The sequence below is a fragment of the Callospermophilus lateralis genome, chromosome 4, assembly GCF_048772815.1.
Source record: "Callospermophilus lateralis isolate mCalLat2 chromosome 4, mCalLat2.hap1, whole genome shotgun sequence".
Taxonomy (NCBI): Eukaryota; Metazoa; Chordata; class Mammalia; order Rodentia; family Sciuridae; genus Callospermophilus; species Callospermophilus lateralis.
Genome location: NC_135308.1, coordinates 146,359,931 through 146,386,134, shown reverse-complemented (window position 1 = coordinate 146,386,134; position 26,204 = coordinate 146,359,931). Strand labels below are relative to the sequence as shown.

Here is a 26,204-nt window from a genome sequence, read left to right as displayed (position 1 = left end):
CATCAGAACAGGCACTGATTAAATTTATTCATTGAATGAGTGGATGGGTGAATTCTGCCCTGCACACATCCACATGCCCACTCCCAGCTAACACTGACCATCCATATCTTTTTAACAGGCAACCACTGATCTCTTGGGGGAAAGCCCATGGGGATCCCATTTTACAGTTTTCTGGAAGGAACAACTGACTCTTCCTAAGGGGTTCCCAAGACTCTCTAAGCTTGTCCCCAGTATCCACTACTGGTGGTCAGCTTCTTGGGTGGGCTAATAGCAAAACTTTCCTGCCAGGCTCTCTGTTCAACTCCACTGTTCCTTTCTATCTTTCTTCTTTTCCTACTTCCACTTATTTCCTTATGTCAATTTTAAGAGTCAGAGCAGTTCCTGGTGCTTGGGTGACTATTTAAGTTAGTAGAGCTAGTGCATCACTTCTTAACAAGTCCTGGAGAATGTACATGGCCCCAGTGTTTCTAATTAACATGAAGGTACTTAATGTATTTGAACTCTCATTTGAGTCTTGGACTCCAATTGTATACACATGTATAACTTTCAGTTTTTGTGAATGTCACTAAGCTTCATTTTTCAAACCCTGAGTTGCCATTTACATTTGTAGATACTGTGTAGTGAATATAGAGTAAGCCTCACACAAATATTTAATGAATAGCTGAAATAGGTCTGGTGTGCCAATGTAAAAGTGAAATACAAAAGTCTATGCAGTTTGAACTCTAGGACAAATAATGAATTGCACTGTAACTTTAAAATAGAGAGCGTTTAAACCTTGAAATGGAAATTAGACTGGGGAGTAGAACAACAGAAAAGAGGAAAGGAGAAAAAGTAACTTGAAAATGAAAAAGTAAGAAGAATCTCAAAAATGAGAATTCTGCATAGTGACAGAAAGCTCACCATGCTTAAGATTGAAATCTGAATCGCTGACATCAGACTAATCTTTTCTCTGCTCACAAATCAGAATCACATAGATTTCCATTAATACTTATCTCCTTAAATTTGGAGGAAGAGAAAAGTCTATGACGTATTTTGCCCATTTTCACTGTTCCCACCAGGTATTTCACAGAAGGCTGACATCAGGTTAATAAGCTGGCAGCTATCCTTAAAAATCCAAGACCAACAGAATGGCATGCAAAGAGTTTTAGCAGTGAGTCACTTCAAAAGCCAGGAACCACAAATTCAACTAAAATTTCAAATAAAGGCTAAAGGACTAGAATAATCCATACAAAATTTTAAACCCAGAAGTTCCTTTTGCTTAAGTTATTTTCATATTCCAATTTAAACTCAGAAACATTATGTTGCTGTCACACTTCTTTGTTCTCCTAAAGTATTAAAAAAAAATCCGTATATAGCTGACAAAAAATAGGAGCCTGTCTGCCAGCAAGTTCTCTATTCATGTCTAACATACTGTAGAGTCAACGCAGAACACATGGTCTTAAAACACTCAAAAGCCTCTTTTTAACTGGCTTACCACAGCAGTATGTTTCTGCAGCATGTTTGCACTACCTACAATACATGTCTTGCATAAGCATGAATTCCTTTTGAATGTCTCAAGTCATGCAGTATTTTCACATGCTTTGATGTTGTGCATATGAAAATTATCATCTATATTTTGGAAATGCAGTTCCATGTGCCTTCAGCCTTGAATACCGCTCAACTGACACCATTTTTAATTTCAGCCAACAAAATGACAATAATTTCTATAACAGAAGTTTGACATATTTCATTCTCTCAAATACAGAGTTAATTTAGCCGCTAAATTGGAAATTTCTGGGTGTAGTTTTGAAAACTAATTCAGCGTGAAAATTACTAATGATTTAGAATTGTGCATGAAGAATTTTCATTTTCCTTATTTCCTTATCCAGAAACATCTGATGCTTCACAGATAAATTTTCAAGTGGCAAGATGTGTTCTGTTGTTGAAACATAAGGCAAACAGTTTAAATCAGTCCTAATGTGATTTTCTTAATTACAGATGAGACCCATTGGTCATGATGGTTACCATCCCACCTCTGTAGCCGAGTGGCTGGATTCCATTGAACTGGGTGACTACACCAAAGCCTTTCTAATTAATGGCTACACATCGATGGACCTTTTGAAAAAAATCTGGGAAGTTGAACTTATTAACGTAAGTTGGTCTTTTACTGACCCCTTAGTCATTCAAACCTTGATAAATCAGATTTTATTGCAGGCAGGCAATTATTTTTCTTTCTTTATAATGGTTTGAATCCAACAAGGATTTACAGGTAGGCCATATGTTTTGAATTTTTGATGTAGGGAAGGAACTAAGACATAAAGAGAGGACTCTCAGGGTGTTTTGCATTATCTGACAAGACCTTCCAAGCATTTGAGGTTTTCCACTTTAGGAAATTTTGACAGTTTAAGATATGAATATGATAGCAAATAGTCTCCCATTCTGATCTTTGCTCATATTCACTGTTAAAGGTTTAAATTCTCATATTTTCTATGTTATAGTTCCTTATCTTTATTCCTTAATTTCACATACAGAGCTCATGCTTGAAGAAGACTGCTTTTGCTCTTACTACATAGGCTGCTGTAATATAAACTTTTTATTTTCTAGAGTTGGTGTTCAATCAAATGTTGACTCTGTTTTATTCATACATTTGACATAGATTTCCTATAAAAACGGGCCAACAATATATGTCACCATATATTCAAGCCCAAAGAGATAATAAATCTGCATAAATGATTTTGATACCCTTCTTGTTTCATTTTTACTTCTATTCTTTCCTAGAGAATAAATGAAAGAACAAGATGAAAATATAAACAATCATTTGTCTGGATTATATTTGACATTATAAATGTTTCTTTTTTCCCAAAGTGACTGAGAGAAATCACTTAATTATTTAGAAATTTTTAAAGTTTCATAATGATTGGGTAAAAAGGTGTTTGTAAACTGAGAGATAAGATAGAGAATATCTGCTGGTTGCAAAGTGCTCTGTTCTTCTCTTTATGCCACTTTCTCTCTAAAAGTACAGTTTTTTTTACAAATTACATGTCATTAATTAAGCTATCATTTAAGATAGTTATTATTGTTAACTAATAATTCTTTGCTTTTAAGTCTATCTTAAAAATATCTTTTCTAGAATACCCTATAGAAATTGTTCTTGAATTTTAAAATCATATTAAGTTGACAAACTCTTGGTTTCAAATTTAACATAAGCAACTCTTTCTTGACCTTTTGCTGCTTTTCCCCTCATAAAAGCTATCTTTATCAAAAGAAAACTCACAGTCTGACTAAAGCCTCTGATTAATTTCATTCTTGGTCTGTATAGCAATGGAAATGAATCTACATGCTTTGGTTTTTGTCAAGCTAAGCTTTTTGGTTGTGTCAAACTAAGATTTCAATTCTCTACTAAGAACTTGTCACTGATATCATAGCTACTAGTCATTTATTAGAGGGGGTATCTTCCATAGATCACAACAGCTTTCCAAGTTGAGTGGTAACCCAAATATCCCTATAATATCCTCTGAATAAAACTGCTCTCCACTAAAGAGAAAATATTCATGAGAGGTAGCTTGTGAGTTATGCATTAGCAATTAATCCCCACTGAAAAGAGTGGCTTCCAGTAGGACTCTAGAATAACATGTTTTTATTGAAGCAAGGATCATTTACAACATGAGGCTATATATCTCTCAAAAATCCAAATACTTGGTCTAGTGTTGAAGATGGGGACTTGCATGCTCACTTCTCCCAAGGCTAAAGTTACCAGTGGCCGAGAGATCTCTGCACACAGGACTTGGGCAGTGACTGCAGGAGAGTGATGCTACAAGGACCCTAGGTTTACTGCCAGGACTTGGGGGCTGATCCCAACCACCTTGAATGCAGAGAGAATTTGAGAGAAGGCAAACTTCAAGGGTTTTCCCTTCAACTAAATTTGTTGCACTACAATCTGACTTGGATCTAGGACGAAGTGCCTGCTATAATTGTTGTATCAGAATTTGAAAGCATAGTTACTGTGTTTAGACCTTGAAGCCACATCCTTCTGACTTGAAGTACACTACTGTGTCTACTACCAACCAAGAACTTTTTCCTTAGAGTAAATGGATTTAAATTCCTTGTGACATCCATATGGGCAGGTTCACACTCTTGATGGGGAGACTTTGCAAGTCATTTAACTCAGTAGATAAACTTATTGTGGACAAAAACTTATCTGAACCTTTAGACATATAAATTAGAAAACCAAATTTTTATACCCACTAGAGTTGGGATGCTTTGGGGTTGTTGGGATTCTCTTGTTTTAAATGAGAGAGGTGATGTGTCTCCTTCTTGACTTACAAAGTTTTTGACTGACCTCAAATTTATTCCTCAAATTCATCAGTTTATTCCAACTCATGAGGGAAAGCAAATTCAAGACTTTAATTGATCACAAGGAAAGGAAAGGCACCCAAATATGATATAATCTCTTATATATTATTTGGACATAATATCCAATACTAAGTACCCATCATTTATTGATTTGTAGGCTAAAGGGAAGGTATAGTCATCTTGATTTAGATTGAAGCCTTTTAGGGAAGTTCACATCTTGAATCAATGCAGACAGTGGCTAGTTTTAAGGAAACCAAATTTCTCCAAGAATTATCTTTTGTAAAGTTAAATAGAGAAGTTCAAGTGTAGGCTGTCTCTGATACAGAGATCAGCTGGTGGAGGGAAGAGAACAGAGATTGAGGAGACAGACTGCTAGTATGATTATAAATAACTTCAGCATCATTATACAGTATTGCATCTAGTGTGCCATGGTATTATGGTTATTATTAGAAAAATTAAATATGCTATCATCAGTATAATGAATTTAAAGTGTTTCAAAGAGGTAATAAAAACTATACAAAGTTGTTCTTGAAAAGCATAAATATATATTTGAAACTATAATACTTCAAAAACTCCCCCAAATATTTCATGGAAGATATTATTGCCTTTGAAAACCAAGGTTATCTGAATAAACTAATAAGGGTTTTAGGTGCAAAGCTACGCAAAGTATGGGATGAGAAAGAAAAGTGGAAAAATCTTACCATTAGCACTCTTAGCCTAGAGAAATTAAACACAGAGAAAGTCTTAAGACATGAAGCATTGCCAATTTTACAGGTCTAGGTTTACCTCAAATTAAAGCATAAAATATAGGTCAGTAATTGTTCCCTTTATTCCTAATCTGTGCTTCATATTCCAAAGATGATGTTTTATCAATAGTTCTGTTTTTTCTCCTGTGACTGCCACTATCATTAATAACATCATACTCTCAATTTTATAATGATATTTTAGTGTTAAAATATGAATACACAGGAGAAATTGTCAGGAAAATTGTTCCCTGTGCAGATGCCAGCTGGTTCAACCTCCAGTTTGAATTATTGTCCCTCCAACGGCTTGTTAAGAGAACTAATGACTAGTTAAGAGTGCACAAGTACATCCATTTTTTTTTTCCAACTCAGAAGTTACTCAGGGCTGGCATATGGTATTAGTAAGATCTCAAAACAGTTCCAACTGCTATTGAAAACCACAACAGCCCTACATGGGAGAAAATTTAGAAAGAAGATTGACATATTTCCTCCATGATGTGTATGGATTAATTATGAAATTAAAAATAACTAATGACCATGCAAATAACCTGTTATCCATTTTCTAGACAAAAATGTATTGATATTATGAGAAACAATGTTAATTTCTCTTACCACTGTGTATCAGCTAAGGGGGCTTGGAAAAGACTAAATAAATTTGAACACTGTCCAATTTATTAACTTGTGAATCTCAGTGCAGAACATATGATTAATTTGTTCCTAGGGGCTTTATCACTGTTTACCAAGGAAATCATTCTAGCCCAGGCTTATTATATCCTACAATATTGAAAATGTTGAAAGTACCTGTTGAATTGACAAAATTGAATTCAGGTGTCAGTGCATTCTTAGATCCCTGCTCATAAGTATAGAATAGCTTTAAAAAGTTAATGACAGTGATTGTTTCTTTAAAAAAAAAAACCCTTTGAATACAAACAAATAAAATAGCTAAATACATGTGTCCTATGTAAGTTATTTCACACATCCCATGGAAATAAGTGAGAATAATTTGCCAACAATAAAAATTTATTAGAGATCATTTGCTTCTGGCCTAATAGATGCAGAAATTATTCTTGCATTCATTAGGACTGTGAGATTTCTTTTCTTTTCTTATCAATGTTATTGATTTAATTTCTACCTTTCAAGAGAAATTTTATGATAATCTAACCACTTAGAGATTTGCTAAGACATTTTCAAAGGAAACTTGATGGTTTTGCATTAATTCTTTGATAATGTGTCTCTATTTGCTTTAAATGATGTAGTGATATCATTCTATGAATATCAGATTTAGATTCATTACTTGCTTTGATGTTTTTACTTCGTGATGAGAATTATAAGCTCCTACCCCTAACTATGCTATCCTCATTGCTATAACTTCATTGTTCTCTGTAAAACTCGTGTGTGTGTGTGTGTGTGTGTGTGTGTGTGTGTGTGTGTTGTATAAAGGCAAATGGTAATTTATGCTTATAACCAAGAAAAATAATCAGCAAATTCACAAATTGTAGAGGAGGATGAATGTTCTAATTCCATTTCCAAACCAATTATTTTAAGTAAAAGGTGATGTCTTCACTACAGGACATTAATAAATGAGAAAAAATTCATCTTTCCACACCAGGGAGGCTACATCAGTCAACACTTCAAATATTAACAACTTTAATCAAAGCTGAAGGCTTTCAACAAATGACCTGAAGAGTGTATTCAAGAGTATAGCAAACTTTATAAATTATCTGTGGATTTAAACATTTCATTTATACTCATATATATTACAGCTGGATCCTCATAAACCTTCAGGCCAGCTAGTTAACAGAAGCTCAGCTTTAAACTTTTTCAGGCACGCATCAGGTTAGTCTCCTGGATTCCACCACCCTCACCTCATGAATGCATGTTGCAAGTCTTTCACAGATTCTTCTGAAGCTTCTGTCACTTGGCTCAAGTTTGGGAAAAGTGGCCTTATTCCTTCTCATATGAGATGAACAAGCTTATCCTAAGTAAATATCTGTATTCACTTTCTATGGAAAAATTACAATTATGTTCTGATTTTCCAGAAATTTCTACCTTAAAATTTTTTTATTTTAGTGGACTTCTGCTGGGATTTTTCTCCACCAAGATTCCAAATTTCCTAATAAGAAGCCACTTCCATCTCTTGCCATTCTGCCTGAACATATGACCTAGATTTAAACTGTGCTTAGACTTCCAGCCTGTTCCCCCAATCCGCATGGGCTACAAAGTTCTCATCCTCAGAACCTCAGAACCAGCTACATAATTTGGGATTCAGTGCAAAATGAAAATACAGAGACCTTAGTCCAATGACTAGAAAATATGAAACCAAGCACAGGGCCTTTTGAAGGGCAGGAGGTTGTATAACTGCACAACTCACTCATCCTTGAAGCCAGCTTTGATCTTTATTTCATTGTGTATATCCATGCTTCTGTCTGGTGTCATTTTCTTTCTACCTTCTTAAAATGGAGTGAGGCTGCTGGTGGTCAGTTCTCTCAGCTTTCGTATGTCTGAAAAAGACTTTCTTTTGCTTTCTTGTTTTTAAGGATATTTTTGCTGGGTGTGAAACTCTATGGTAACTACTTTAAGAAATGTTGACACACTATGCTCTCTTCTACATTATTTCTGATATGATAAGAAATCTGCCATTTGTTCCTCTGTGCATAATGTGTCTTTTTTCCTCTGGCTACACTTAAGGTATTCACTTTTTTCACTGGTTTTCATCAACTGGATTATGATCTACATTGAGGTAACCTTCTTCCTGTTTCTTTTGTGTGATGTTTTTAGAGCTTCTCAGACCTAAAATTTTGGTCTTCATTTTTTAAAATACTGTTTTCTGTCTCTCTACTTCTCTCTGTACTCTTTTAGAACTCCAATTGCTTGTGTATGAGGTCATTTAATGTTAGACCACAGCCCACCAATATTTCATTCATATTTTTTCAGTCTTTTTATTTTAATCTATCTCCGTGGCTCCTTTGGATAGTTACTGTTGAGGTGCCTTCAAGTTTACTAATCTTTTCTTCATATAAAAATTGACCTGTCATTATTACTATGAATTGTCTTTTTCATTGCAAAGGTTGTAGTTTTCATCTCCAGAAATTAGGCTTGAGTCTTTTTATATTTTTCGTGTCTCTATTTTTCATGTCTCTATTTAGTATGCTTAATCTTTCCTCGAAACTTATTGAACATATGGGATACAATTGTGATAACTGTTTTAATGTCCTTGTCTTCTAATTCTAACATCTGTGTCAGTTTAGGTTGATGTTTTTCCTCATTGTTCTTTGCATGTCTAGTAATATTTTTTACTGCATGCTAGATATGAATTTTATCTTGTTTAGTGTTGGTTAATTTTTTATCCCCATAAATATGCCTGAGGGTTGTTTTGGAGCACAAAAAAAATTCTTTGATAGACGTTGATCCTTTCAGATCTTGCTTTTAAGGTTTGTTAGGCAAGACTGGAGCATTGTTTATTCCTAATACTTCCCACGACTGAGGCAGGATGCTCTAAGTACTTGACCAATTCCCTTGGAATTTCAACGCTTTCCAATAGTGATTAAACTATTACCAGCCAAGTTTGAAATTTTAGAACTATTCCCACCATTTCTTTTCTGTTCTTTTTTTTTTAACCTCACTTCCCATAGTTTCCTCTCATACATAGGTACTCAATATTCTCTCCTCTCCAATACTCTTCCAGCAAACTCTAGCCACCCTGGTCTCCCCAGACTCTCAGCTACATCTTCTCCAATCAAGGGGTCTTCCTCCTCTCTGCCCCATGGCCTGGAAATTCTCCTAAAGTAGCAAGCTTGGGCAGTTGTAGACATCATTGTTTCCCATCTCTCAGGCATCACTGTTCTTTGTTGCTTTGTGTCTAATACTTTAAAAACCAGTGCTTCATTTATTTTGCCTACATTATTAGTTGTTTAAAATAGGAAATAAATCTGATGCCTGTTACTCCATCTTGGCCAGAAACTGAACTCAATGCTTCTTACATTAATCCCTGAAGACAAGGACCCCACACCTAAACAATTGAGTCAAAATTTTAGGGGCTGGAGTTGTGGCTCAGCAGTAGAGCGCTCGCCTCACATGTGTGAGGCTCTGAGTTTGATCTTCAGCACCACATAAAATAAAGTTCTTGTTCCATCTACCACTAAAAAAAGAATAGTTTAAGAAAATTTTTTTAGATAGTGGCACCTGGGCATCCAGAGTTTCTAAACACTCCAAACTGACTTTCATGTGCATCCTGGGTTGATAGCACTGCTATAATCAGTGGGAAGCCAAGAATTCTAATCAGAGAATGACATGATCAAAAGCAGTAGGTAGGGACCAGAAGCTGACGCGCCTAAGACAGGAAGAGCTGTTTGTGAGGGAGGAAGGAACTGAGTCAGCAATTTTTCTATGCAGTTATTCCTAGCAATGAATGTATTAGGTGGGATGGAAAAAAAAAAAAAAAAACCTGTATGCCACCATGGATCCTGAGGGCATCCCTGAATTAGAAACCCATACATACAGAGTCAGTTTTCATAATCACAACCCCATTTATCAAGAAGAGAATAAATTAGTATTCAAAGGAGGCAAGGGCAAATAGAATACATTTCAGAAGTGTTTTTTAACAGTAGCTAAAACTGCTTCTTTCAGACCCTTCAAAGACTCAGCCTCCATTATGTGAAAATTATACTTACTGTTTATAAAGTAAAAGGTAGGGCATACAGTGTGTGTCAGAGTTTCAAATGTGCCCTCTCTTCTTTCATCTTTATCTTGGAATCAGGTCACTTTACTTTGAATCCTGTGTCTACCTTTTAGCATGTGATCTTAAAAAAAAAAACAAAAAAAAAACACCAACCCTCTCTTGGACTCAGTTTCTCTTTTGTAGAGAGAAGATAATAATATCTGTCCTGCTGGTTCTATGGATTTCCTGTGAAACTCAAAATCAAATGGCAACTTTTTCTCATCCATTTCTTTCTCTTATCTCCCTATTTTATTTTTCTTTGGCCTTTTTTTTACAGACGTCTCCAGGTCCCTTTCCCAGAGGTAGAATGGAGCTGGTCTCTTGGGGCATAGTCTCACAGCTTAGTCGCCATTTGCTTCTCATACCATCACTCACCCATGGGAGCCTGGTCACCCTGCTTGATGTGTTAACTCTGGTCTGCAGGAATTACTGCTCAGCTCGGTCCTCCCTCACTCCCAGCTCCAACCCCTTTCACCTGCCTTGAACTCTGTGATTCCAATTTGCCACCAGGCATCATCTTTTCCTATCAGCCTGTTCAAAATTTCACGGCTTGGCTTTACTCAAAATCCTTTCACTCCTGGAGGGGGAGAATATGAGAGGAAAGATGAAGCTAAACATTTCCCCCACCTCCATTTTTTCCCCCTGACTATGTCTAGGTATGGATTTCTCGTGTCTTTTCCTCCCAACAACATAAGCATTTTCTCTTGACCTTTAACACTGACCTTGAGCCACTAGATTTCTTTGTTCTTGAAACAGAGGGCCTTGGGGAAGAACAGGGTAGCAACTCGGAAATTAGAGTTATATTCATTCTCAAATTATCATAAATCTAATCTAATCTAACAAATCTAAGCCCTTATAGAATCTTTCCCAAGTTGCAGCTTGTTGATTCCTAAATGTGGAAACTTCTGTTTTTAATGTAGCACAGTAATTCCTTTTCACTGAAACTATACTGATATTATGTCATTTCATCCTTCATAACAAAATGCTCAGATTTCTAATATGGCTTGAAGATTTTTGTTTAAGAAGACTTCTTGAAATATGTAGTACAGAACCTGTTATTAAAGAAATGTAGCTACATCGCTGTTAATTTATGGCAAACTAACTCTGTGCTTCTAGGAGATTTGAGAAGGAAGCTATTCTAATAAATGGTTCTATAGTAGAGGAAATAAAAAGAAAAAATCCCCCATAAATGCAAATACATACATAAAATGCAAATAAACACTGTTTATGCTGCTCTAGTGGAGAAATACTTTTGGTCCTACTTAAGAAAAGATCTGAGATTATTCTGGAAAGATAAGCCTCTACTGTCATAGATGAAAGAGAAGATAGGTCTTTTTCCTTGAGGAAAACTATTAAGAATTTTGAAACCTAATATACAAGCTACCATGGAAGAGATTGACAATAAATAAAGACTGAGAGGAAATCATGAAGGTTAACACTGTCATCAAGGTAGGAGTATAAGATTTTTATAAAGCCATTATGGAAATAAGTAGAAGAGAAATAATGAGGCAGGTGATTTTGTAGCTTAGGGTTCATATCTATTTTAAAGATGTTTACGGGTCACTTAGAGTTTAAGTTCAGCTATTTTAGTAAAGAGATGTATTATGTTAAATTGCAAACCTGTGGCCTCAAATTCGTTTTGAACTCAAGGGAAAAGCTATTACTTTGAACCTCAAAAAGCATGCAAATCCCTTATTGTACAGACTTTATGCCTGACACCCTACCGCCACCTGGTGGCAACATACCTAAAGTACAGGACAAGATACTAAACTGAAGTTTCTTAAATGCAGAAACTAACCACAAAACTGAAATTATTCAGTGCCAGTTCTGTACTAATCTCTGATTGATTCTAGAATTAATGTAATAAATGATAAATCAACAGAGATGTAGATGTAGGCATTCAGTCAAACATCAAATTTAAACACCATTTAACTAAAATTTATTAATAAAATGGGGGAACCCTCTATTATGTATTCTATCAATTTGATTGATTTGAATAACAGTGCCCTTTTAAATATGTGCACATTTTCTAGTAACACATTTATCATCATTTATTATATTTTTATTGGTTGATTTTATAGACTATATGTCTGAATAGATTCTTGGAGTTTTAAAAATATTCTATTGCATAATAGTGGTAGGGGAAAATGTAAGCATTTTACAGCCTTTATCTAAAAAAGAACTTCCAGACTAATGAGGAAAACAAGACCTACACAAGATTCAATAAGAGAACTGCTGAGAGGAAAACAAATATAAAAGTGGTTTCTGCATCTCAAATGGGAATACAGGGTCTTTCCTGATTGTAAGGGGTGGGAGGTAGAGGTGAGTAGCAGAACAGGTGGGGGAGAGGCTCGAGTAGAGTAAGTTCCAAAAGCACAGTTCAAAAATCAGTATTCAGATTTGAATCCCAACTACACATCACATAATTGGGATTCTACCTTAGGCAAGTCACTTGACCTTCTCTTAGCTTCCATTTCCTTGCCTCTGAAATTTGGATAATAACCTTATCCATCTTCCAAAGAATACTGTTGTCAGAACTGAATAAAATAACCCAGTAAAACGTTTTGCACAATGCTTTGCAAATAGAAAGCACTCCATTTTTGTTTAAAGGAGTCCAAATGAAGGGACAGCTTCCAAGTTCCTAAGATTGATGGAAAGCATTATTAGTGATCTATCACCACAACAATGCTATGTAACAACCTGTTCCAAAATGCAGTGCCTAAAGCAACAAGCTGTTCAGCTCATGAGTCTGTGGGTCAGCAGTTTTAGGACCAGCTTGACTGGAAATTTCTTCTGGTTTCAGCTGACTCCCTCACACTGGCAATTGTTCTGCTGGGGTCTGAGAGTCCACTGATCTGGGATGGTCTCAGCTGAGACAACTGGGACTTTATGTGCCCCATCCTCTCACATGCTATCGCAGGCTTGTTCTGACAACCAAGAGAGAGAGAAACAAAAATATGCACCGTGTTTTCAAACCTCTACTTGCTGCATATCTGATAACAACTGGCCAAAGGAAGCTCCACGGAATATTCAAAATCAACTTGGGGCGGGGGGAGGATATAATTTACCTCTTCCTAGGAGAAGCTGCAGATTCTCATAGTAGATGACTAGATGCAGGGAAGGATGAAGAACAGGACCATTAGTGTAATCAGTCTACCGCAGAAGTTGTGATTAGAGAAAAGGAGAAAGGACTTCAGAAATATTTAGTCCTATCATTGTTTATCAGCCTCTAATCAGGATTTGTGAAAACAAAATCATCTCAGAACATCTAAGACGATTAGAGGGGGGCCATGAGATAAAAAAGAATTACATGAGAACAACATTGGGGCCTTAAATGTATGGAAAATTTGGGGGTCAGGAACTTCAACCAACACTCAGTAAATAGAGAATAATAACTGATGATGAACACACTGTATGATAGTGGAGTTGCCAGATCCATAAAAAGCTGAAGAATTGTTTATGGAATTTATTAGCTATCAAACTAAATTATTTTAGAAAATTAAACTCTAAAGTGTTTGTCTAATGGAGAATCATTATCATGCCTTGCTCAAATATTTCTTGCTCATCCACTTTTCCCAAAGCAGATATGCAACAAACATGTCCTTAATGGAATTTGGTTCCTTAGGTTAATTGAATCTTCTAGACAGGCACAGAGAATAATCATCTTAACAATGATAGGAGTTTCAGTACCTCCTCCTGCGTTTCCCCTTCATTAAGTGCTAGTCTTTGTTCAAGATTTTTTTCCTCAGACTCCCATCCCTGATGCTGTACTCTTGGATCATATCATTTAGGGAAAGGCTTCAACTGGGACCTTCAAATAGACGGTTGCCAAGAATAGGTCTCTGGCCTAATTCCTGAGATCCAGGCTCTTAGCCCTCACATCATCATGTTCTCTCAGAGAAAAAGAGGCATCCCAAAGTCTTGGACGAATCTGGGTCTGGAGCTAGACTGCCGGGATATGAATCTTGGTTGTGCGTTCTTTATCATGTTTATTAGCCATTGTCAGCTCCATTCAGAGTAGATGTATTTTGTTTCCTCCTGTATCCCCAGCTCCCAGGACAGTGCCTACCACGCTGGAGGTTACAAATAATTATTTGCTGATTGACTGAGGAACTCTTACGTGTGAGACGGTATTCCAAGTGCTGTTCATCAGACCTTAACCTTAGAAGATGCACACTGTTGCCATTCCCATTTTACAGATGAGGTAGTGTCTGAGGGGAACTGGTTGAGTGTTGATGAAAAAAGCATGGATAGTCCCTGATAATTTATATTCATGAGTATCTTGTACCGTGAAAGGAGTTACACCAGCTGGTCTTGAACCAGAAACACATCCAACAACAGAATGCACACCCACGGTCTTTTCCCTCATGTTCTCAGCTCCCAGGGAAATTTTCCAACAGTGCTACTAGGATGGCTGCCTTGGGGAGCTCCACTTCTCCCTCATGATGGCCACTGGATAACACATGCTGCTCAAGATAAATACGGATGTGACTGTGAGGATGTAGTTATGATCACCACTACATATACATGCACACATACATATGTGTGTATATGTACAGAGAGAAACAGAGACAGAGCCTGAGAGGAAACAGAGAAGAGACTTCTTTTACCACCTCCCAAATGCCAAAAATTAAATATGGACTTCCCTTCAGAAATGACACTAAATAAAGGAAACACCATGACCTGACCTACTTTACGCTTTGGTCCTTGGAAGTCTAGAGAGGTGGGGTTAGATGGAAAAGCTCAAAATAAATAAATATACTCCAGGTAGTATCCTTTCTCCCATAGTTCCCCCACCCCACTCCCAAAATATAGAAATAGATCATCCCACATACGTGTGTCTTCTTGGGCCTGGCCTTAGCCAAGAAGAGCAAGTTACAATGCAAATGCCTCTGGAGAGAACTAAACATATCAGTCATCCTCATTACTGTGAGCTACTGTGATCAGATCCTCAGTGGTGTTTCACCTCACCAAGAAGTTCAGGATCTGATGCTTTGGATGTAGAGAACGGGAGGAGGGAGATTTAAGACAAATTTAGAACTACAGAGAAGCACCAGAGGGAAAGCAGGCTTTGGGGTGCTTAAGGCAGCAGTGTGAAGAAGAGGCTGGATTTGAGTTGAATTCAATGAGCCAAATTCAAGCTCTTATTCCTAACCTCCTCTTAGGCAAGACACTTCACCTCTGTAACACTCCTTATATTTATTTGAGTTCTTCTCCCATCCCTACCAGACCCCAAATTCCTTGATGACCTGACTTCAGAAGGCCAAGCTATGTCCACCCTTGTGTCCCTCACCGTAATCACAAAGATTATTGGAAATGACTCTTCAAGGTGGCGTCATGGAGCACAGATCTGAATGAACTGTGGGAAATGACAGTATTCCAGGCTGAGAGAAAAAACCGCAAGGACACAACCCTGAGGCAGGAGCACGCTCAGCCTGTTGGAGGGACAGCAAGGAAGCCAGTGTGACTGTAGCGTTGTGAGCAAAAGTCTGGTAGGAAATGATGTCCAAGAGTCCGCCAAGGAGCAGGCTTTGTGAGCTGCAGAGGGACTGGATATTTTCAGAGTGTGAGCCTGAGCATCAGAGGGGTTCTGAGTAGGAGAGAGGTGGTTTGGTTTATGGTTTAAAGGCTCACTTGGCTGCTATGGAAAGAACAATTCTGGGTTTGGGAAGAGACAAGATGGTGGTGCCTGTACTGAAGTGTTTGTGGTGAAAGGTGAGAATAGTCAAGATTTGTAAATAGTAAAGATTTACAATGAAGACCGAATTCATGAACTAGGGATTTATTTATTAGAAGAGAAATGAATGGAATCAAGAATAAGTCAAAGGTTTGGGGCCTGAGCTATTTCTTGAGATTCGGAAGGAAACTAAGAGTGAGAAAAATCAATGTTCCACAAGGATATGGTGAGTTGGGCTACATACCATTCCCATCACGTAAAAACATCCCGAAGCAATTATATATAGGAGTGTGTAGCTTTTCAGCCCTTCTTTGCATTTGAAACAAAATGAAGTTACTGACGATCATTGTGATCCATGGCCAGGAAAAACCAATGTCTGGCCAAAAAACATTTCTGCACTTTGTACCCTACATAGAGTCTAGCCTTTCATGCAGAAGCTTTTCATCTCCACCACCAGCTTTTACAGTGAAGAGTTGGGGTATGATGTTCTTTCTCCACCAATACAGGCAAGCAGCTATCAGCCTGCTAATTGTCAAGATACTTGACAACATCTTTAAGACAGTTTCCTTCAGTAGACACAGAAGAATGACTGTGGACCCCTTAAAAAAATAAATAAAGGAACTGGCTTCACACATAGTGATTGACATGTTGCCAATAGCCAAAGTGTGAATTATTTTATCTATTTCCTGCTGACTTTCCTCATAATTTGCTGTTTCCCACAGATCTGAGAACACCTTAAAGGGAAAACCCTCAAGGTCTTTCATCCTGATTTTCACAATCAGACATAAAATACTGTGATCTCTTTAAAGTGAATTTAAAAGAATTGCCTAAGCAAAGCTATCTTATTTTTCATTAAGACCATTATTTCACAACCACCTGCCTATGTTCCACAATCATCTAAATATTTAGAAACTTTTGACTAAATTCATTTCATCGAGCAAATCTATTATGGTGCCCTGAGAATGCTTGGTTCAGTCTACCACAGGATCAAGACACAATGGTGAATATAAGTTTCTAAGCAGACAGATCTTTGGTGATATGTAAATGAATGCAGAGATATTTTGAATATAATTAAATCAACAGGGCCCAGTATTTGCAAAGTCCAGTCATCTAAAGACAAAAATATCCACTCTGTTTTACTCTATTTCATGGGCTCTAAAGTGCCACCTCTTATGAGATGCATCATTATTTTATATATTGCAAAATAGAAAAAAGAATGTTGCCAATTAAACTATGACCCAGTACTCATTGATGATTTCGTCCAACACACAAATCTGTCACAATAGACTTGTACAGCTTTGACATTTCTTTCATTTAAAGCACTTTTTAAATTCCTCCTGACTTTGTTAAGGTCTTTGGAATGCGATATGTCATCTTTTTCACATTTCACAGTAACAGAGCATAACATGGCTTTGTGTATGTATGGACATCTTCCTCTCTTCAGTCCCATAATGCCATCTAAAAAAAGATATGGGTAATTGCTTTTTAAAAATGTGTATGTAATTGTAGTTTCTTCTCCAATGAAAAGATTTGCTTCACAAACATCAAATTAGCCTCTCCCTACTCTATTTATACCTTTCTAAGTACCAAGTTTATTTTCATACCAAATTATAATCTACTGTTTTTATGCATAGTTGAAATGCCAATTATAACCAACATGTTAATAGCTATGACCAAGCATGTGTACTCAGGCCATGACAGCCATGTCACAGCAATCATGAAGCAACCACTGATGACACGATGCAGTGCCATTTCAGAGAATGTGAAATGAGGGGAAAGAGTGGGCTTTAGAATCAATGAATTAGGTAGAAGCAAGGCATTGTGGGAGTGCAAATGAATAAAACAGAGTTTAGGTCTTGAGTTAATATTTTACTGCTGCTTAGAAAATGAAAAACTCCCATTCTTTTATATTTCCATAGATTTAAAATGATATTGTGCTCATATACCAAGAAACACCTCAGATTCTGTTAAGATGTGGCAATATAAATGAAATTTCTTCAGGAATCTTTTTCGGTCGTGGTAGTTGTCAGGCATTGACATCACTGACTTGTGCTGCTGCAGTCCCTCATGCGTCTCCTGCTTTAAAATCACTGTGCACACAGGAAAACTATCAAAACCACCCTCAGGGAATGGAGGTGCAGGCCTGTGTGATTAGAATACTCAGAGCAAAGGGAACACAGGACCCACTGCAGTGGGAGGCTGGGAGAGCTGCTGTCAGAGTTGATGAACTGCCTGGACATGAGGTGGCCTGAGCAGCTCGCCCAGTGGATCCTGGGTCCCTTTCAGACCCTTCCTGAAACCTATCCCTGGCCATCAGCCCTGCTTGCCTTTTCCACTTATTCCTGGCATGGCTTCTGATTCTACCTGGAGATCACCTGATGCTTCGCAAACTCCAAACATTTTCTCCTTTGGGCAATTAGTGTTGCTGTTCCCTCTGCCTGGGTCATTTTATGTCATCTTTATCTTCCTCCTTCCACATCATCTCAACTTAACTGTCACCTCCTCAGGTCTAGGGCTCCTCACCACCCAAACTGGTATCTCTTCGTCCTCCATCATATCATCCTGGATATTTGTTTGCTTGTTTGTTGTTTGTTTTTATAGCTCTAAACATCCTCTTTATCCATCTGCTTGTTAATAGCCAGTTCCCTTCACCAGAATATATGCTCACCTCTGCATCCTCAACATTTGGAACAAATAGAAAGAAGATGGTCAATAAATACATAATCAACGTACAAATGAATAAACTTCTGGATTCTTAATGCACTGGTACTTTTTAATATCTGGCTTCATATCTTGTTCTCCCTCCCCTCCTTCTTCCTATCTATCTTTCATCACCAGACTTCACATTTATGTGATTCTATGATTCCTTAGTTAAAATGCTCAGTGTGATGTTCCTAAAAACAACCCATAACTGCAGACTCCAGACCCTACTCTGCTGTCTGCCCTCACCCTTTCTTATATGCAGGGCCTTTCTCTCTCCCATTGCTGCTTTGGGCAACTGCAAACCTCAAGGACCTCTCAGTGTCTAAATGGGCAGCAACAGCAGCAGTGTCTGGGGTGGGCTCTGACAGAGCAGCTGCTTATCAGCCACCAGATCCTCCCTGAGCCCCAACATCCTTCCCTTTCATACCTGTCAGTGTTGACCCCCCTCCAAGGTCCTCCCCACATCTCTGGAACTGGAGGCATGTCCAGCTCAGCACTTCTCTGGGGCTTGTGAAGCCTGACTGCTCACGCTTCTTGGGATCACCACTGGAAGTGATTCTTTTTTTCCTTGAGCATATAATGATTTCTACTTGTGGAAGAGAGATCCAACGTACATCAAACAGCTCCTGACTTTGCAAAAGTTATAATCAGATGATGGGCAACCATAGGAGTCTTTTATTGCTCTGATTATTGCCAGTAGATTATGTTTGTGTGTGTGTGTGTGTGTGTGTGTACGCACACGTGCATATGCACACAAGCACACATGAGAGTTAAAGCAAAAATGATAAAAGTTACTTTTTTTAATTGGTTTGAGTTTTTCAGAGTAATTGGGAGAAAAATTCTCTATGAGCATTGGCTCTGCTACCCTGGAATGTGAATGGTACATTAAATAGTATATACTAAGATCACACAACATAAACCTGTGTGTCTTGTGTACACTTCTATCTTCCACAAAGGCACATTTTGAAGTACATAATGATTACTTTATTGAATAAATGAATGGTGTTGAAGAAGGCAGGATTGGTGAGTCTAGTCAGTGAGTTTTTAGTGGCTTTTAAAAACTATGGATACCCAGGCCCATCCCCAGATATTTGTATTCAATTAGCCAGCATGGATCTTAGGCATGTGTTGTTTGAAGGTTCCCAGGTGATCATAATGTATACGAGGATTAAAAACTGTTAACTCGGGGGAAAGTAATTCATCCCTAAAAACAACAAATAATAATAATCCAAAGCCATCCATCTTTTATCTATAATTTTAAAAAGACTAGAGTATAATAAGAAAATAATTCCTTACTTTGAAATATGAAAGCCAAAAACAATAATAAATTCTGATCCAATACAAAATTTAAACTGCTATCAACATTTCTTTACACAGCTTAAAAAAAATGAAAGTTAATGAGTCCAACACAGAAAAATAAGGTGAGCAGAAGGTATTTTCTAGAATACGAAGGAAAATAATTATACGATGTAATGGCAGCCTCCCAAAAGATATGTCTACGTGGAGCGTGTGAATATGACCTTATTAGGAAAAGAGTCCTTGTGAAACCTGCTAAATGGGGCTCAAGAGGAGATTATTTCGGATTACCTGGCTAGGCCCCACATGAATTAAGTGTCCTTCAAGATCAGAAGACACAGACAAGGAGGAGGCAGACTCGAGAAGACAAGGCAGAGACTGGAGCGATGCTGCCGTAGCCGAGGAGCACCTGGAGCCGCGAGGCTAGAGGGCCAGTCAGGGTGCTCCCCTGGAGCCTTCAGAGGCCGCGTGGCCCTGCTGACTCCAGGACTATGACGGAACGAGTTTCTGTTTTAAGCCACCCAGTTTTGTGTAATTCATAGAGCAGCCTTAAGAAGCTAGTACAATAAAAGGCTTGAAGCAGTAGCAATGTCCTCTGCTTTAAACGTCATGACCTAGTATCTGTTAGAGGAAACTCAGAATGAAGAGAATACATGCTAAATGGAGGCAGTCCTCAGTCAACTGTAGGCTGTGGCCTCTGCGTGGGATTGGCATGACCTCTCTCCTCTATGGGGCCAGATGGAGTAGGAATGGGGTCCCTAAGGACACAGGAGAAGGGCATCCCTGATGGGGCACAAAGAGAACTATTGGGGTTAAGATGAGTAAGAAGGAACTGTGATTCAGCTTTTGAGTGGTACCACAGGTGACCAAGCTCTGTTTAACGGTTCAGGCGGTATTCCTATTTGGGGCTTGAAGCAGTTAGGAATGCCTTAAGGTTGAGGACCTGAATGAAACCTGACCAATGGCAGTTTCAACCCACTGGCTGGCGTGGGCTACGTTGATTGGTCAGCAGCCTATAAGGGGGCACTTGCTAGCATATCATTTAGGGGCAAAGCCCTTCTGTCTTTTCTCTGCACTTATTAGATGATGGTGGTTTTCTTCACACGTTCATGTTTTTCACCTCATAACTCCACGATGGCTACAATAGTAGCTGCAGGCATCACATCTTCATGGTTAGATGGAGGAAGGGGAAAGGGAGCAATGATAGGGATGTTTCTTTTATCAGGAAATCAAAAGGTTTTCCAGAAAGTTTTCAGCAACTTCAGATTTATACCTCTGTAGCCAGACTGGGTCACATAGCCATTTCCCGACTTCAAGGAGCCTAGGAAGGTATGTCTGAGCCTTCTTCAACCTTGGTAAGGGAAAGCAGGCAAGGGAGGGGAAATTTGGATGGATTTTGTACTCTCCAGTTGGTAACATCTGTCACAGAGCAATAGAAACCACTGAGAGAACAGGGGCCCTCTGGATAGGTCTTATCTATTCATCTGTAATATTCAGTTGAATGAAAAGATCCTCAGCCTGTGAATTCCTTGGTATAGGATGTAGAACAAGAAGAAACACACATTTCTTTCTTTAATCAAGTTGATTTGGGATATTTCTAGAAGGTATAGAATAATTTCCAAACTTTCCTCATAACCACATTAAACTCTTAATTATTCAAAACTTTCATTCACATAGAGATTGTTAAACACTTAAGCTAAAAAAAAAAAAAAAGGAAATCTTGAAATTCCTTTTAAAGGATCAAAACAGAAATGAAAAGCAGAGTTTAGTTTGTGACTGATTTTGTTCCAACTTTTTTCCACTGATTCCATTCTCTCCTTGGCCCTTCTTGCAGACATATGGATGAGCTAAAGTAGAGGGATTCAGAAAGAGGGAAGTCAGATGTTTATCTTCATTACATTGTGGACTCAAAACGACCCTTCTCTGCATATGTAGAACTTTATCAGTGGGAGTACATGGTGGGGGCTGATCTGTTCAGCCCACTATTCATTCACCGTCTAAACACTGTGTGCCAAGAACTATGCAAGGTGCTGGAGAGACTGTGAGTGGGACCTAGGTCTTTCCTTTGAAGAACTCACAGTCTAGTGGAGAGCGAGTAAACAGTCCCAACACAGCACAACACACTCCATGTAACCAGGAACTTAAAATGAGCTGAAAGGAATCCAAAATGTCTTCTTGGAGGACATTTACAGGTAGAAGTACTCTGTTTGGTTGGGAGGAAGCTACAGATGGACTGAATGCTGAGGTGGGAACTTAACTCCTCTCCCATTGGATAGGAGGGGAAAGGATCTGGGAGAAGGCACCAGAGTAGATGGAGGAGCAGGAGGCAGTGAACTGTTGGCCCCATGTGCAACTGCAAGCACCAAGAAATAGAGCTCAGAACCAGGCCACGTGGAAGCACCAGCAGCCCCCATCAGGGTGGCCATAGTAGTGTGAGGTCCTTTTTCCCCCTGGGCCTCATCCAGCCCCTCCCACACCAGAAGCAGAGGAGGCTGCCAGTACAGTGACTGCAGCCACACAGAGATGTGGTGGTGCTCTTTGGAGTGTGCCCAGGCAAACAACCCCAGTCACCCAACCTTGAAAGACAGGCATTGTGAGACCCACTACAACAGCCCTCCTTTTTTAGCCTGAGGGAAGCAGACTTAAGGACTAGGAACAAATCACAGCTCTTTCATTGACCCCCAGGCAGGTGAGCAGGCTAAATTCAGTTACTTTCTGAAGCATTTTAACAGTGCTTTAGGATTGACAAAGCTTTCCCATTCCTCAGATAACTGTTTCTTAGGTCAGTGAGGGGGGTGTTATCAGTCCCATTTACCACAGGGAGGGGAGCTCTCACACATTTAGAACAGGCCTGGCAGGGCCAGAGCTCAAGCCCAGGTCTGCTGGAATCAAGCACTTTCCAGAGATCTCAGTGGGCCTTCAGTCAATCTTTTTTTTTAACTTAACTACGTGTGTTTAAAGCTGCCGTCTCCCAGAACTTCTGTTAAACATTAGTACACCTAATACTTCTGGGTTTCTTACCAAATGTTGAAAGAACACCCTCCTTTGCACTGTTAGATTTCTGTGGAAGTCTTCATCTACCCATTTTTATTAATTCACCTGCTATATGCAGTGATGGCTTCCCATCTACTCCCCTGGCAAGGACTTCACTGTGGATTGTACTGTTGAAGGAGTGCAAGGCGGATGTGGAATTGGGCTCCCAGCAATCCACCTTCCCACCCGGTTAACTGTGGGCCAGCCCTGAGCACCAGCCCAGTAGCTCCCTTTCCTCCACCATCCAGTGAGTGGCAGCACACTTCCCACTGGGAACAAAGTCAAGTCCTTTATTTAATGCACAGCATGTGGCTCAGGAGGGAACAAATGGGGGGGAAGGTGGTTTTATTGGATATTTACCATGTTAATGATGGATCTCTATTTTGTACAATCTGTACCTTGCTGGGGAAATGGGGATTTTCTTTTCCAATTCTGACAATCCCACCTCAGAAGAAAAGCAGCAGGAATCAGTACACAGCAGCCTACTTTCATAACATTTTTAATATAATTACCTACAGTTGGTTAAGCCAGCAAAATCTTGTATTCTTTTTTATTAAGAAATAATTATGCATGTTTACAAGTAGGCTTGATTTATTGAGTGCAGATGATAACTACAACTCCCAGTTTGGATTTTCCTGATTTTTTTATATTGTTTTCTGTGTGCTACATGAAAATCTTTATATTAATGAACTTGGTTGCAACCAAGGGCACCCATGGCCCTTTTTAAAGATAAAATATCATTTATTGTTCATTAAAGGAGCTACAAAAATACCCTGGCTGTACCTTTTCTAATTGTTCATTCTTTAAAAAACAATTGAAGTTCATATTAAAACAACTATGTAACATATAAAAGTAGCTGCCCTACCAGGAAAAGGGAGACATGTGGTCATTTCTGGGCTGCTTCAGGTAAGGAGCAATTAGAAGATCTAGATAAAACTTTGTACATTATTTAAATTCTATTATTCTGTTGTACAAATATGTTTTTTGTCATTCTCATCCAAGGATTCTTTTTATTGAAGTAAAATAACCTTCATAGGTAACCATATTCTAAAATTCAAAGAGGAAATAATTCAGAAGAAACAGGTTTACAATTTCTAACTTAGTGACAAAATTATCTCTCTAACCTTTGGTCTCATTATCTTGCTGACATCTGGATCCATAAACAGAGTAAAGCCCAGAGGATGTCTCAGGACTTTTTTTTTTAACAGAAGCTAAGTGAGAATAAATGCATAATACATACATGCATTTTAAATCACACTGTCCTGTCCTTCGGAGCTAAAGAAGTTGTTATAAACAGTGCTTCCCAAACACTTTTACTCTCTGAAGCAACACCTTGTTCTTCCCAGTGCATGAAAACAATGCTTGAATATTAGTCACCCATCATCTCTGCCATTTCAAAAAATAAAGAATGAAATTTGGAGGCTAGCGATTTATGTTTAGCTTTAACAAACTGTAGAAGGAATAGAAAAGTATAAAGATGTGTTTATAACATTTATTAAACTTCTATTATGTGCAAATCAATTTTCTAGTTGCATTACATATTTAGATCATTTTCAAAAATAAGTAATTTACTTTGATAAGAATAGCAAATTATACTGAATATAGTTCTAAACTAGAAATAGTATATTTTTGGTATGAACATTGAATCTAGAATTTTCTTTGTTGTTAGTGAACAACATACTCCTTGATTATTCTGCAAAATATTTGTCAAAGTTCATAAAACTTTTAAAGTATGCATTTTTCATATCCATAGAAATAATGATAACAACAACTGACATTTTAAAGCACCTTGGAGATAATAATGTGTATCTTCTATATAATTCTAGTTTTTTCCAACCATATACTTTTAGGAAGACAAGGTGAATGCTAATTTTCTGCTTTGCATATGGGGAAGCTGCAGCTCAGAGAAGTTAAAAACAGTGCCCAAGGCCAATGCAAGAAGTACAGACACAGTCTGTGGGGTTGCAGTTCCTCTGTGCCCTTTGCAGCATGCCACTGACCTCATCAAGCATCCTTTCAGCTAAGTCATGGTCGTTAGCATAAGTTTCTCATCCACAGAGTTGACAACCTCTTTAATTTAGTGGAATGTTCTGCTCTATTAAAGAAAGCAATATAATATGCTGGAAGTTTCATGCAGTCCCGTAAGCAGCCATGAAAATACTCAGCAAATCATTTCACCTCACCAGTTTCCTCATCTGGAAAATGAAGGCTTTGGATACATGTTACCTAAGGACCCCTGACTGTGCTCAGCACATGGAAACCCTCAGATGATTGCTTAATAGATTCTATTGTATTATTTTTGATGTTTTTCTTACTACAACCTTAGCTATAGGTGAATAAGGAGGGAACCCAGGGTGAGGAGGTGTCCAAACCAGTTTTGAAGGACAAATTGGGGTCTCTCCTGAAAAAGACTGTCCAGATGGAGTGAGCAGCAAGTGGTTCAGACATGGCAACAATGTGGCATGATGGAGAAATGCCAACTCTAAAGCACAGGGGCTGGTGACCAGTGCTGGGAGGGACAGAAGATCAACCATGCCCCTCCTCTGACCGTAGGCCCTGGCTGCTGAGGGGAGAGGCCTCAACTTTAAACCAAGATTGCAGTCTTTCACTATTACATGAAATGAACATTTTTGATTACTAAATTGAGATTGTTTTTCTATCTAAAGTGACCACAAAATTTTTTTTAACTAAAGAGTGAATAAAACTGCCCAAGTTTTTTTCAGAGGCAGGGAGAAACTAGTGCCACTGAATAAATTTAAAGTAATAGTTGGGGGAGAAGAACTTGCCTTATGATATTACAACCATGAATCACACATGCTCAATATACTTGTTTTATATCCATATATATGAGTCATGCACCTAGAAATAAATAGAGTAGTAAAACAAAATTAACTCTTTTTTCTTTACAATGGATGGAATCATAGTATCTCAAAGTCACTATTTTGTGGCACTCTCTTTGTTCACTTTTATAAATACAGAAATTTGGGACATAAGGAACTTTACTTCAGATCATGCTCAAAAACAGATTTTAGAATAAATGTCTGATATAAATTTTCCTGTTTTAAGAAAGAATTTATTCTGCAAATAAGCCCAACCATCCTCTTCTCCAATGTCAATTAATTGAGAGTTCTGATTAAGTGGTTTTGAATAATTGAAGTTTGACTCTATTAATTCAGTTCTTAACTCAAGGTAACACATTAGAATTTCAAGACCAGGCTGCACCCTAGACTAATTAAGTCAAAATCTCAAGAGTAGAAGCCAGGAATCAGTATTTTTTAATGCTCTCCCAGTTGCTTTCAATGTGCAGCCAAGGTTGAGAACCAGAGCTATTTTATTTAACCAGACTAACATTCATATAAAATTGGCTGCCTAGTTTTTTTTTTAGAATATATATTACAATGCTATCCTATTGAGTATGTAATAGTATATCCACATCAAAATTTTAAAATATATTATGAAGATAATAAATGAGATTTTTGATCATTTTTCAATTTAGATGGAAGTCAAGACTATTTCCATTTTATTCAGTGTTTATTGAATTGGTCTTGCAATAAATCTGTATACATGCTATGTAGTAATAATTTAGTACTGGTGATTAGTAATTCCTTCACTAATTTGAACACAATGAATTAGCAATTGTGTTTTTGGTCAAGATTTTTTGGGGGGTGCTTAAGTAAATGCATCAAAAGAAATCAATTATGCA

General features: G+C 38.0%; 1 protein-coding gene across 17 annotated transcripts in view; it reads left to right on the top strand.

Annotated features, from left to right (window-relative positions):
- The window catches only part of Anks1b (ankyrin repeat and sterile alpha motif domain containing 1B), a 1,098,518-nt gene that overhangs the window by 829,035 nt on the left and 243,279 nt on the right, over window positions 1-26,204 (top strand). For all 17 annotated transcript variants that reach the window (XM_076854981.2, XM_076854978.2, XM_076854982.2 and 14 more), the window contains one exon: window positions 1,978-2,130. In XM_076854981.2, coding sequence (XP_076711096.2) covers window positions 1,978-2,130 — 153 coding nt within the window. The remainder of the gene's footprint in view (window positions 1-1,977; window positions 2,131-26,204) is intronic.